We start from the raw sequence: 14086 nt of genomic DNA on the forward strand, positions 1-14086 counted from the left end.
TTTTTGAGGGTTCTAGAATTATAGAAATACAGGGTTGGATGGGACCTCAAACGATAATTTCGTCCATCACCCAGGCTGAGGCAGGATTGAGTCCACCTAGACCAACTCCGTCAGGTGTCTGTCTGACCCGTTCTTAAAACCTACCCAGGTAACTTGTTCCACTGCTTAAGTTTTTCCTAATATCTACTTGAATCTCCCTTGCTGCAAACTACGCCAATTATTTTTTGTCCAACCCTTGGCAAACATGGAGAACAATTGATCACTGTTTTCTTTAAAACAACCTTTTACATATGTATGTTATGACATCCCCCTTCAGCCTTCTCTTATCTAGACTAAGAATACTCAATTCTTTCAACCTTTTCTCATAGATCATGTTTTCTAAACCTCATATCATTTCTCTTGCTCTGGACTCTCTGCAGTGTTACCTTTCTAAAAGTCTGGTGCTCAAAACAGGTCACAGGAGTCCATTTGAGGCCTCATCACTGCCTGGTAATGGCGAGACAATTACCTCCAGTGTCTTACTAATGATACTTCTATTAATACACCCCAGAATGAAATTAGCCTCATTTGCAACAGCATCATACGGTTGTCTCAAATTCAGGACTTGTCTATCCTTACCGCACTGCAGCTGCGCTGCTGTAGCACTTAGTGAAGATGTTATCTATACTGACAGGAGACCTCCTCCCATCGGTGTAGGCTCTCCACCTCCCCGAGAGTCAGTAACTACGATGACGGGAGAAGCCCTCCCGTCGACACAGCGCTATCTACACCAGGAGTTAGGTGGGTGTTATGTGTAGGGTTGCCAACTGTCTAATCGCACAAACCCAAACACTCTTGCCCCACCCCCTGCCCCTTCGAGGCCCTGCCTCCTGCTCACTACAGCCCCCCTCCCTCCATCGCTTGCTCTCCCCCACCCTCACTCACTTTTACTGCACTGGGGCAGGGGTGCGGGCTCTGGGCTGAGGCCAAGGGGTTTGGAGTGAGGGAGGGGGCTCCAGGCTGAGCCTGGGGCAGGAAGTTGGGTGCAGGAGGGAATGCGAGAGGGGGCTCAGGGCTGGGGCAGGTGGTTGGGGTGCGGGATGGTGTTCAGGTTCTAGGAGGGAGTTTGGGTGCAGGAGGGGCTCAGGGCTGGGGTAGGTGGTTGGGGTGCAGGAGAGGGCTCTGGGAGGGAGTTTGGGTGAGGGAGGGGGCTGGGGCAGGGGTTTGGGGTGCGGGAGGGGATTTGGGGTGCAGGCTCTGGTCAAGCGGCGATTACTTCGGGTGGCTCCTGGAAGCAGCAGCATGTCCGGCAGCAGCTTCTATGCCCAGGGGCAGCCAGACCCCTGGCTACAGGCACCGCCCCTACAGTTCCCATTGGCTGTTCCCATTACTGGCCAATGGGAGCTGTGGAGTCGACGCTCTGGACAGAGACCCCCCTGGGTGCGCCGCTGCTGGATATGCCGGCCGCTTCTGGGAGCAACGTGGAACCAGGGCAGGTAGGGAGCCTGCCTTAGCCCCACAGTGCCTCCAGACTTTTAGCAGCCTAAAATCTTCCGGATTGGCTTCAGTAGCCTTCAGGAGATGGAGCCCTATTCCAGGAGGGTTGGCAACCCTAGTTATGTGTTGCTCAGGGGTATGGATTTTCCACACCCCTAAGCAATGTAGTTTTACTGACATAAATTTGTAGTGTAGCATAGTGCTTAGTTTGTGATTCACTATAATCCCCAGATCCTTTTCTGCAGTACTGGTGGCTGGCAGCTATTCCCCATTTTGTAGCTGTGCATTCGTTTTGTTTTGTAGCACTTTAAACTTGCCTTTACTGAATTTCATCATATTGATTTCAGACCAATTCTCCAATTTATCAAGATCATTCAGAATTCTAACAGTGTCCTCCACACTCCTCCTCCCAGCTTGGTGTCATCCACAACTTTTATAAGCATGCTCTTCATGCCATCATCCAAGTCGCTAAGGAAACCACCACACAGTATCAGCCCCAGCCAGGACAGCCCCCCCCCCCCCGAGGCACCCCAGTAGATGCAGCCAGCCAGGACAGCCCCCCCGAGGACCCCAGTAGATGCAGCCAGCCAGGACAGCCCCCCCCCCCGAGGCACCCCAGTAGATGCAGCCAGCCAGGACAGCCCCCCCGAGGCACCCCAGTAGATGCAGCCAGCCAGTCTGCAAGTGAACCACTCAGTACAGTTCTGCACCCCCAACAGTGACTCCCTCTAGTCTCCCGAGTTTGCTCATGATACAGTCAAGTGGGACAGCGTCTAAAGCCTTGAAGTGTGGTTTGACGCGGGGTCACCCATCTGCTGGGCCGGGCCCGTCCATTCGATGCGTAGCGCATCTGGCAGGCTGGCCACGGCCCCCGCCTGCGCCCCCCATCAGTCTAGAGCAGGGCACAGCAGCTACACCTGGACGCGCCCCCCCCCGCCCCGTGCGCAGGTGGGCGACCCCAGCCCGCTCAGGGAGCCTGGCGCCCTGCTGGCAGCACGCGCTGAGCAGGGCAAGCAACAGCCTGAGAGCGCGCGGGGCGGGGGGGGGCGTGCTAGGATTGGCGAGGGAAAAAGGAAACGCCGGCACCATCCTCCTGCGCATGCGCCTCCCTACTCTTCGCGCCTCCGTGTCGCCACTGAGGAGGAAATTCTTCCTCTGGGCGCTACTCTCAGCCGAGGGGGCGGGGACGCGAAGGAAGGAGGCTTTCTTTCATTGGTCCCGCAGCAGCGCTCAGCCGGCCCCCGTTTCACGAGTGCTGCGCCGGCTTGCCGCGGCCCCCAGACTGTCGTAAACATGTTAACTGACGCAAAAGCAAATCCGCGTTGGTGACAAACGGCCTTTGCTTTACGGCAAATTCCTCTGTCCGCCTCTGGGATTGGCTGAGGAAGAGGCGCGGGCGACCCGAGGCGCGCGCCCGTGCTCGGTCGCGGTTTGTTGACGACATCGGTAGCGGCCGGCTGGCCGGGCCTGTGTAGGGAGCCACGTGGGGCGCTTGTAGTGGGTGAGTGAGGGGTACTCGCACGGGGGGCTGCCGCTACTTTCTCCTAGTTGGCTGCGTTGCTCGGGGGGTCGAAGCTTCCGGCTCCTTGAATAACTGGGTTAACGGTCTCTTCAGAATGAAATACTGACTGCCCCGGTCCCCGGGCTGGGTCCCATCGCACCTCAGAGCCCCCGGTCCCCGGGCTGGGTCCCATCGCACCTCAGAGCCCCCGGTCCCCGGGCTGGGTCCCATCGCACCTCAGAGCCCCCGCTGCCCCGGTCCCCGGGCTGGGTCCCATCGCACCTCAGAGCCCCCGCTGCCCCGGTCCCCGGGCTGGGTCCCATCGCACCTCAGAGCCCCCGCTGCCCCGGTCCCCGGGCTGGGTCCCATCGCACCTCAGAGCCCCCGCTGCCCCGGTCCCCGGGCTGGGTCCCATCGCACCTCAGAGCCCCCGCTGCCCCGGTCCCCGGGCTGGGTCCCATCGCACCTCAGAGCCCCCGCTGCCCCGGTCCCCGGGCTGGGTCCCATCGCACCTCAGAGCCCCCGCTGCCCCGGTCCCCGGGCTGGGTCCCATCGCACCTCAGAGCCCCCGGTCCCCGGGCTGGGTCCCATCGCACCTCAGAGCCCCCGGTCCCCGGGCTGGGTCCCATCGCACCTCAGAGCCCCCGGTCCCCGGGCTGGGTCCCATCGCACCTCAGAGCCCCCGGTCCCCGGGCTGGGTCCCATCGCACCTCAGAGCCCCCGGTCCCCGGGCTGGGTCCCATCGCACCTCAGAGCCCCCGGTCCCCGGGCTGGGTCCCATCGCACCTCAGAGCCCCCGGTCCCCGGGCTGGGTCCCATCGCACCTCAGAGCCCCCGGTCCCCGGGCTGGGTCCCATCGCACCTCAGAGCCCCCGGTCCCCGGGCTGGGTCCCATCGCACCTCAGAGCCCCCGGTCCCCGGGCTGGGTCCCATCGCACCTCAGAGCCCCCGGTCCCCGGGCTGGGTCCCATCGCACCTCAGAGCCCCCGCTGCCCCGGTCCCCGGGCTGGGTCCCATCGCACCTCAGAGCCCCCGCTGCCCCGGTCCCCGGGCTGGGTCCCAAAGCACCTCAGAGCCCCCGCTGCCCCGGTCTCCGGGCTGGGTCCCATCGTACCTCAGAGCCCCCTCCCCCTTTCCCCGGTCTCCGGGCTGGGTCCCATCGTACCTCAGAGCCCCCTCCCCCTTTCCCCGGTCTCTGGGCTGGGTCCCATCGCACCTCAGAGCCCCTTTCCCCGGTCTCTGGGCTGGGTCCCATCGCACCTCAGAGCCCCCGCTGCCCCGGTCCCCGGGCTGGGTCCCATCACACCTCAGAGCCCCCGGTCCCCGGGCTGGGTCCCATCGTACCTCAGAGCCCCCCCCCCCCACTTCCCCCGGTCTCTGGGATGGGTCCCATCGCACCTCAGAGCTCCCCTTCCACCGGTAGGTTCCATTCAATGTCAGAGGTCCTTCCCCCCCATGCCTGAGGCTACTGCCTGCAATTGATCCTCTCTGAGCCCATTCACCTTCGCCTGGTGCTGCTTTGACGGGCCATCGCTGGGCTTATGCCCCAGCATTGAGGTGGGCAGCCACATGCGAACTGCTCACCTTCTCCCTCCACCTGCTGTGGGGTGTGGCTGCAGATTCCTGCCCCCTCATCAGTGGCCTGGTGTTGGGGATAGTCAGAGAGAGAACCCAGCAGTGCTGGGACCAGGCCCCGTGTGTGGCCAGGCCATGCTGTGCCCCGTGCCTAAGCTGGCGCTGTTGGCCGGGTCCCGTGTGCGTCTGACAAAGGGATGTGCTGATCAGTAAACGCAGAACCCACACTAAGCATAGGCAGACTGAGCAAATGCTCAGGGCCCCGAGCACCTCAAGGGGGCCCCAATTCAACTTTTATTATAAGAACTTTTCTGTTTTAGTATTGAAGGGGGCACAAATATTCCTGCTGCAGGCCTCTAATAATGCCTCAGCCCGACAAGTTTCAGGTTCACATGAGAAGCCTGCAGTGTGGAATATGCTGAAGTCATGTCGGGCTGTGTCTGTGCCAGGGAAAGGTGTCCCAGCTCCACTCAGCTAACTTGTGTACAATCCTAGTACAGACAAGGCAGTTTGTAGTTTTCTCCTGAGTTAGCACATCAAGATAAACTCTAGGCTACCGCTGTCTCTAAGCCTTCTAAGGGTATGTCTGTACTGCAATTAAAAACCTGTGACTGGCCCATGCCAACTGACGTTGGCTCATGGGGCTGTTTAAGTGCAGTGTAGACGTTCAGGTTTGGGCTGGAGCCTGGGCTCTAGGACGCTGTGAGGTGGGAGGGTCTCAGAGCTCCAAACACCTACACCGCAGTTAAACAGCCCCTTAGCTTGAGTCCCATGATCCTGAGTCAGCTGGCATGGGCTAACTGTGGGTGTCTGATTGCAGTGTAGACTTACCCGAAGGGTACGGCTACACTGCAGTAAAAGCCCTGCAGCAATGGACTTCAGAGCCTGGGCTCTAGCCTGAGCTCAAATGTCTGTATTACAGTTTTATAGTCCCACAAGCCCGAATCAGCTGACATGGGCCAGCTGCAGGTGTTTTATTGTAGATGTACCCTAAAAGTAAGTCTTCACTGCAATGAAAGACCCGTGGCAGCAAGTTTCAGAGCCTGGGTCAACTGACCCGAGCTCATGGTGGGGGGCTAAAAATAGCAGCATAGGTGCTTGGGTTGAAGCCCAGTTCTGAGACCTCACAACCCAAGCCCAAATGTTCACACTGCTCTTTTTTAGCCCTGCAGCCCAAGCCTGAGTCAGTGGACCCAGGCTCTTAAACTTGCTGGTGCATGTCTTTTATTGCAGTGTAGACATATCCTAATTCGTTCTGCCTACTCAGATAAAAACTACAAATTGACTCATCTCCACTAGGATTTTACCTAGATTGGCAAGGTAGATGAAATATTTGGTCTCTGTGTATCCTTACTTAGCCTGCAGCAATACTGGGAGTAAATAAGATTCATTTTGGAGACGTTCAGGATAAAAAATTCAAATGTATGCTAAATCGTGCTTGTTTCGTGGCAATCATTAATTTGTGTCATAGCTGAAATCTGTTGCAGTGTCCAGTCATAGAAAAAGAAGGGGGAGAAGTTTGTCGTACAGCACTGTGTGTGTAAAAAGTACCAGTCTAAAATCCTTCCTTTCCCTTCTGCTTCTATGAATGGACTTTGTGGTAGCTTTAATTTTAGATGGAATCTTGAATTGATCAATGAACATATATTTCAGTTAAGAGCCAAATCAATAAGCGTTAAATCAGCAAATGAAGTTGTATGGTCTCAGCCAGCTTGAAAACCTGGATTTGTGCTGGAAATGGCCCAACTTGATTATCATACGCATTGTAAGGAGAGTGATCACTTTAGATAAGCTATTACCAGCAGGAGAGTGGGGTGGAGGGAGGTATTTTTTCATGCTTTGTGTGTATAAAAAGATCTTTTACACTTTCCACAGTATGCATCCGATGAAGTGAGCTGTAGCTCACGAAAGCTTATGCTCAAATAAATTGGTTAGTCTCTAAGGTGCCACAAGTACTCCTTTTCTTTTTGGAAACGTAGTAAGTTATGAAGTGCCCTTGACCATTGCTTTTTAATTGACTGATTTTTTCCCCCTTCCTCTCCCCATTTAGCAGGTAGAAAATGTCTTTTAGAGGCAGAGGAGGAGGCGGAGGTGGCTTCAATCGTGGTGGCGGAGGTGGCTTCAATCGTGGTGGCGGAGGTGGCTTCAATCGTGGTGGCGGAGGTGGCTTCAATCGTGGTGGACAAGGTGGCTTCAATCGTGGTGGACGAGGTGGCTTTGGGCGTGGAAGGGGTGGACGTGGAGGCTTCAACAGAGGATATGACCAAGGACCTCCTGAAAGTGTAGTTAGTAAGTTATCTCGAGAGATTGTATTCATTTTCATTTGGAATGAATGTTCCAGTTTTCAGTACATCTTTTTTTTCCTTACTGCAGTATTGGGAGAGTTCATGCATCCTTGTGAAGATGACATTGTTTGTAAATGCACAACAGAAGAAAACAGAGTGCCTTATTTCAATGCACCAGTTTACTTGGATAATAAAGAACAGATTGGCAAAGTGGATGAAATATTTGGACAGCTAAGAGACTTTGTATCCTTCAAAAGTAGATTGTTCTGGATATTTGTGGTAAAGCCAATTACTGAAGTGAGTTGCTCTGCCATTTGAAAATAGCATAGGATATGTGTACACGAGAATGTTTACTAGTCAAAGTGATATGCCAATGTAGTATGGACGCTTATTTTGGTACAATGACGGCTTTTTTTGGTTTACCTTAAACTCCTTCCAAAGTGATGTAAGCTAAACTTAAAAAAAAAAAAAAAAAAGGGGGCGTGGGGGGAATCTTATATTGGGATAAGTGTTTCTACAAGAGGAATTTTACCACCATAATTATATAATTTTAAATTTAGGCCTTAACTTGTATTGATATAACTTTCCTGTTAAAGAAGCCCTTAGCCTCTTTGTTTTAGACACTGGAAAACCTGAATTATTTTTTCTTGACTCGTGCCTAATATAAGTCGTATAAATAAATATTTAGTCCTGGGGGAATTGTGCGCCACTGCGCGTGCACAGAATTCATGTCCCCTGCAGATTGCTGTGCTTCCCCGCAGAAAAATTACTTCCTCACAGGGAAGAAAAGGAAGCTGCAAGAGTGGTCACGAACCCCTCCGTAGCAGTCCAGGCACCCTGAGCAGTTGGCAGAGAGGTAAATCACCGCGGGGCTGGGGACACCCCAGCTAGTGGCTCCTACCCTGAGCTGGGATCAGCTGCTAGTCCTGGCTGGGCTGGAGGCAGGAGAGGATAGGACTTCCTCTTCCCCGCAAGGAGTGGCTGGGGCTGTGTCAGACCCACCCCCAGACACCTCCTTCAGCTGCAGGAAGCTCAGCATCCTCCACTGCTTCCTGCCCACATCACTCCTCAGCTGTGGGGGAGGGGTCACTATATGGGGAGCTGCTCCCGCATCCACTCAACCCCTGTGCCCCTGGACTTCCCATACCCAGACACCCTGCCAAGCCTTAACCAGTACAGCCAGAACCCCCCTAGCCCTCCATACCTAAACCGTAGCCCACTGAGTCTCAACCCCTGCATCTGGAGCCCAGATCTTCGGATCATGTACTGAGATCACTCCCCACTGACGTCCCTGCACTCAAATTCCCACCTTCATGCCCCACCCCCACACCACTGATCGCCAAACAGCTGCACCCAGACCCCCAGCCCACCAAGGCCCACTCCCCCAGCATCTAGATCCCCTGCTAAGACCCCCATACCCAGACTCTTCTGCTGAGTCCCAACAACCTTTACCTGGAAACCCCTGCAGAGTCCCATTGCCCCTGCACCTGGAACGCCCCCAACAAGCCTCTGTGCATCCAGATCCCCCCCACACCTAGACCCTCCACTGAGCTGCCTGCGCCCAGATTGTCCCACACAGAATATTCTCACCCCACACCTGGATCCCCTCCACACTTGGATCCTGCTTGGTTGAGCCTACCTGCCCCACACATGGTACACCTGGTGCAGAGGGGCAGGGTCCCAGGGTGTTTCTGGAGCAGGCCCAGGCTTTGTGCTGTGTCAGAGTCGGGTGCAGCCTCACCACTGAGTCTGTGTTGGGGGGATTATAGGGAGCTGAAGGGTGATCTTCCACCTTTGTGCAGCCAGTGGCCTGTGCTCCCCACTGCCATGCTGGAGCCTCTGCATTTATTTTATTTATTTTGGGGGGGGGGAGAAAACCTGGATTTGTGCTGGAAATGGCCCACCTTGATTTTCATACACATTGTAAAGAGAGTGGTCACTTTGGATGGGCTATTACCAGCAGGAGAGTGAGTTTGTGTGTGGGGGGCGGAGGGTGAGAGAACCTGGATTTGTGCTGGAAATGGCCCAACTTGATTATCATACATATTTAGATAAGCTATTACCAGCAGGAGAGTGGGGTGGGAGGAGGTATTGTTTCATGGTCTCTGTGTATATAATGTCTTCTGCAGTTTCCACAGTATGCATCCGATGAAGTGAGCTGTAGCTCACGAAAGCTTATGCTCAAATAAATTGGTTAGTCTCTAAGGTGCCACAAGTACTCCTTTTCTTTTTGCATTTATTTATTGACAAATAAAACATGCAGAATTTTAAAATATGGTGCACAGAATTTTTAATCTTTTTGGCACAGAATGCCCTCAGGAATAGATATTGTTTTTGGAGGGTCCTTACATTACTTAGTATTTTTCCTTTTACTATGAACCACAAGAATAGCATTTTCCATTTATAAAACTCGACTACTGTTTATAAGTCTGGGTCATCTCAACGTTCTGTGAAAACTTGTGTATGGATCTACTGAAGGGCACGCTGCAGGAGGAGCAGAGATGGTGGATCCACATGGGCAGCAGAGAATCTATAATATCTTAAAACAGACTAACTTTATGACTGTAGTGATAGAACAAGACAGGCAGGCAGTGGGGTTTTTGCAAATATAGTTTGTTTGGATAGTTCATTTCTTTAAGTGGAGTTCACTGTGCTGGGTATTGGTAATAGGATTGAATCATCCTAGTTATCAGCTCTTAAAAAAACTCAACCAATTCCATTTCCATCTCACCCCACAAAAAACTGCCACCAGCACTCAGTACTGGAATATCTGAACTTGAAACACGGGTGGTATTGAGGATTAAGTTTGGGTTTTGAAAGTCAGGATCTTTTTCCACCATGTGTGACTTTGGGCAAGTTGGTTGACTTTCATTTCTCATTTTCCCCATATCGTTTTTAATAATGCATTAATTTGTTCATTAATGCAAGTGTATTAAACAAATACTAACCTACGTATGGGTGAAAATACTGTGTTTAATAAGTTACACCAGCATACATTTTAGACATTAATGTGGTATTCCAAATGGTGGTGACTCTGGATTGTGTGTGGGTTATGACTTTGTTTTGCTGCTTTTTTCACTTTACTGTTGATGGTATTCATAATGAATTTAAAGTGGGGTTGGTAGACAGAAGCAGAAACCTACAAAGCAAGTTTAATAGATTTGTCACCTTTTTAGTTTTACTGCTAAATTTTCTCCCTCCTTTTTTGTCACTTACCATAGATGGTTGAAGTTAGGCTCCTAAGTCCATATTTAGGTACCTAACTGAGTGTCCTGGTTTTTCCAACATGCATGCCTCCTAGCAGTTCTCACTCAGTGACTTTATTGGGAACTGGAGTGTTGAGTATATTTGAAAATCAGGATACTTAAGTTTATAGGTCCCTGTTGACTGCCTAATTTTTGGCACTCTGTTTTGAGAATGTTGGCCTTAATGTATTAAGTCATGAAACACTTAAAATCTGCAGCTCATTAGTTTTTCATTGTCTCAGTCTTTGATTGTCAAGACGCCAGAGATAATTGAAGCCTAGTCTCTTCCCCTGCCAAATGTGTGGTTATGCAGATTACTATTACCATTTTGCTTTCCTCCCGTTGGTGTGTTTCTGAGTTTCTTCCTTCCCGTATTAAGGTTTAACCATGCCCACAAAATGCTGTCAAATGCACAAAGTAAACTGAAAAGAATAGAAATATGTCTCTAATCTTTCACTTATAGTAATCATGAGTGTAACAGTAAAGAAAAAAATCAGCTGGCTGTGATTTAAATTGATAACCTCATTTTTAGAATACCAACATCTGTCCGTTTATACTGAGAATTATAAATGCAGTTAAGTTACCTTTTATGTTCCTTAAACAAACTAACAGTATTTTTCAGTTAAACTGTCAGAGAACATGAAGGCTTCTTCCTTTAAAAAATTACAAAAGGTGGGTATCTTAATTGCATAAAATTATTCTGATATATTCAATGAGAGAAGAAAATATAACCTTATGAAGAATTTCCAAATAAACCTTTATATAATCTGAATTTCCTATCACCACATTATCTAAAAATACATTCATAATTGAAGTGAAAAACACTAGAGTGCATGTTTAATTGGGACCTTATGAAATGCATATGCAGTAAACAACTATTTTTATGTTGTGCATTGGTTTAATATACATTTAATCTCATTAGGAATTTACTCTCTTTTTTACATGACACTCTAACCAAAAATCTTTAATCTGTTTATTTCTATAGTTATTAGTTCTCTGTTAACATTATCAGAATTTGTGTTCATTTATGTTTCCTGTCTGCTCTCATGTACACTTTTTTAACTACCTCTTTTTAAAAAAAATCGGTGCCTTTGCAAAATCTACTCTTTTAACCACAAATCTTAATCTGGTTACAGAAATAATTTTATGATGTTGACACAAACTACATTTTTAAAAGTTTTGGGCATTTGATGTCCCTCTTTGCAAAGAAGACTTTAAAAATGTTGATGACATAAAGAAAAAATAAGCCAAAATTCTGCATGTATAGAAGAGAGGGAGGAAGGTGGTGAATATTGCACTCATGTTATGCTCTTCCTGAAGCCTAACAGCAGTTATCTCCTGCAGTTTTATATTGACCCAGCAAAGTTATTGCCGTTGCAAAGGTTTCTGCCTAGGCCTCCAGGTGAGAAAGGCGCTCCAAGAGGAGGTGGTAGAGGAGGACGTGGAAGAGGAGGCGGTAGAGGTGGTGGTAAGTGTCTATTTAAAAAAAAATTGTCAGATTTTTTTGTTAAAACCTACAGCCAAGCAAGCACTCATGTGAATTGTTGTATTTCATTAGTATATTTTTAAAGAAATACACGTTTTATACATACTTTTATCTGAGACCACAATGAAAGCTCGTGAAATATGGCTTATTGGAGAAATAAAGGCACAAGATTACGAAAAAGAAAACTTGGTGAATACCAGCGATAATTTTCCAGTGGTAAAATCTATTAGATGACGAAATATACTCCCAAAGTTAATGGCAAAAGCCCCATTTCACGACACATTTAAAATCTATGTTGGACAAAATACTTCAATATAGTGTCTGGTAAACTGTTTTGGGGTGTGGGCTTGGATGACCTGCTAGATCTCTTCCATCTCTTATTACATTTAACTTCATTGTAGTAGCTGCTCCACAAATAAAGGTCAAAGCTAGGCCTCTGCTTAAAAGACTGATTTTTCTCTTGATATGCATCTGTACACACAAACACCTAACTTCTCAAAAAAGAAAAAATTGTTCTGAAACTTTATTTTGCATCTCCTCCAAGAGTAGATAGTTTCTGAGAAGTTTCATGTAAAACATGAGTTTCAAAGTTATAGTGTCTTGAAAACTTTACCGGTTTACTTTAAAAAAAAAAAAAAAAAAAAAAACTAGCATGTTTTGGCTCTCTATATGTCCAAAATGGCTTGGTATAGAAATTCCAAATATGTTTTGTTTTTGATATGCCTTCTGGTATTTTGAAATGGCTTCTGGTATTTTGGGACAGGAGTTGCGGTGGCTCATGGAGAAGGGGACTGGCGTGAACACTAAACCTTGCTTGTCTTAACAGTTATTTTTGTTTCATTTTCTCATACAGAGGATGTTTGTGCAGTAACTTGTTACATTCTTAGCACAGAACAGACTTGCGAACTAACTTCTGAAAACTTATTTCCTTGCCTTCTTGCAGGTGGCTTCAGAGGAGGAAGAGGTGGTGGAGGCTTCAGAGGAGGAAGAGGTGGAGGTGGTGGCCGTGGTTTCAGGGGTAAGAGTGCTGTTTAATTTCAGGGTGTTTTTAAAAGACAATTTCAGGACACACAAAAGTTATTGAATACTTGATTCACTTTAATTTTTCTGCCATCAGTCTTGTAAAGAAGCACACATTTCTACTAGTTTTATGCAAAAAGTTACCTGTGTGGTAGTTTCTGCACTTCACAACAGATTCTCTAGTCCAAGTTCAGTTTTCTGTATTTCCATGTAAGACCAAAACTAACTTGAGCAAAAATGGGGCATAAGAATGGATACCGCTCTAGTTGGCTTCTCAGTGTAGTACTTTGTGCAGTATTTGTGCATTTCAGACGTTTGCTTCAGGGTATGAATTTTTTAATGTACACTTTTCTCTTTCAAAACAGGTAAAGGACGTTAAAAAGTGGAGATATTGGCATCTAACTGCTGAATTTTCTAGTGGACCTGAAAAGTAAAAATTTGTTTTTAAAGCAATCAGAGTAACTAAATGTATTGCCAACCTTAATTGTTACAACTAATGGATACGTATCCACACATGAAGAGGACGTGTTCCCTGATGAAGAATTGGAGGCAGCTCTTTATTCCTCACTTGAAATATACTTGAACGTTTTTTAATTATCGAAGCAGACTTTAAATTTTATGGTTTTAGATTCTTCATTTCTGACAGTCTGTTTTAGTTAGTGCTTGACTTCATGTTGAAGTTGAAAGTATACGATCCACTGAAGAAGTAAAAAAGAAGCTGCAGATTCTCTAAGGGCACAGATATGAATCTGTGTTACACATGGCTGATGTCTTGTTCTCCCTGTCTTTTTATTGTTGCATTTGTTATGCTCTGTATCTTGCACATACCGCGCTTAATTTTTTCTCTTGTTTACTCTTTTGGAATATTTTCAATGATTAACAGAGTCTAAAAGACAAATATTTCAACATTTGTCTTTTTAAAAAATTGAAAATTTGTATAAAATGCACCATGCAAGAAAAGGAGGATAGTAAAGAATGCTTAATACACTTTCCTGAATAAATCTTAATTAAAAGTAAAAATGGGCCTGTAACTTTTGGGAAAGTCCAGGTTGTTAATACCATGTACTTCTATAGGCCACCTCAGTCTTCATCCCAGATTACGTGGAATAATGAAATGGTGTGAAGTGTTAGTCCCTTACAGGTGTGCTGTAAGACAAGTGTTGCAGTAAGGATTCCACAAACTGCTGGCGTGTGTTTGTCCTATGGATCTGGGTTTTGGCAGGGTTGTCCAATGAGGTGCATTGTGGGATGGGTGGAATGCTAATAACTACGGTGGCTCTTCAGAATTTGGGTGGGGGGGGACAATCTGTACTCTGCAGGCAAACGTGAAAGAAGATTTTTGTAAAACCTTCTTATCAATCAGCAGGGGAAGCTGTTGGTAATATCATTTATACCATGTACTGGGACATTTTATAAGAGGTGTACAAAATAAAGTGGAAATATATGTTTTGTGTAGTGTTCTCAATATGGAAGAAAATAAACTTTGGAGTGGAACATA

General features: G+C 48.1%; 1 protein-coding gene across 1 annotated transcript; it reads left to right on the forward strand.

The window, feature by feature from the left end:
* The first annotated feature begins 2816 nt into the window (after positions 1 to 2816).
* GAR1 (GAR1 ribonucleoprotein) lies at positions 2817 to 14086 on the forward strand. The gene is made up of 7 exons (XM_073340889.1): positions 2817 to 2977; positions 6603 to 6841; positions 6926 to 7080; positions 10695 to 10754; positions 11427 to 11550; positions 12512 to 12586; positions 12954 to 14086. The coding sequence occupies exons 2-7, from the start codon at positions 6613 to 6615 to the stop codon at positions 12965 to 12967; spliced, it is 657 nt and encodes a 218-aa protein (XP_073196990.1). The 5' UTR covers positions 2817 to 2977; positions 6603 to 6612; the 3' UTR covers positions 12968 to 14086.

Source organism: Lepidochelys kempii, chromosome 4 (genome assembly GCF_965140265.1).
Source record: "Lepidochelys kempii isolate rLepKem1 chromosome 4, rLepKem1.hap2, whole genome shotgun sequence".
In the NCBI taxonomy this organism is placed as follows: Eukaryota; Metazoa; Chordata; order Testudines; family Cheloniidae; genus Lepidochelys; species Lepidochelys kempii.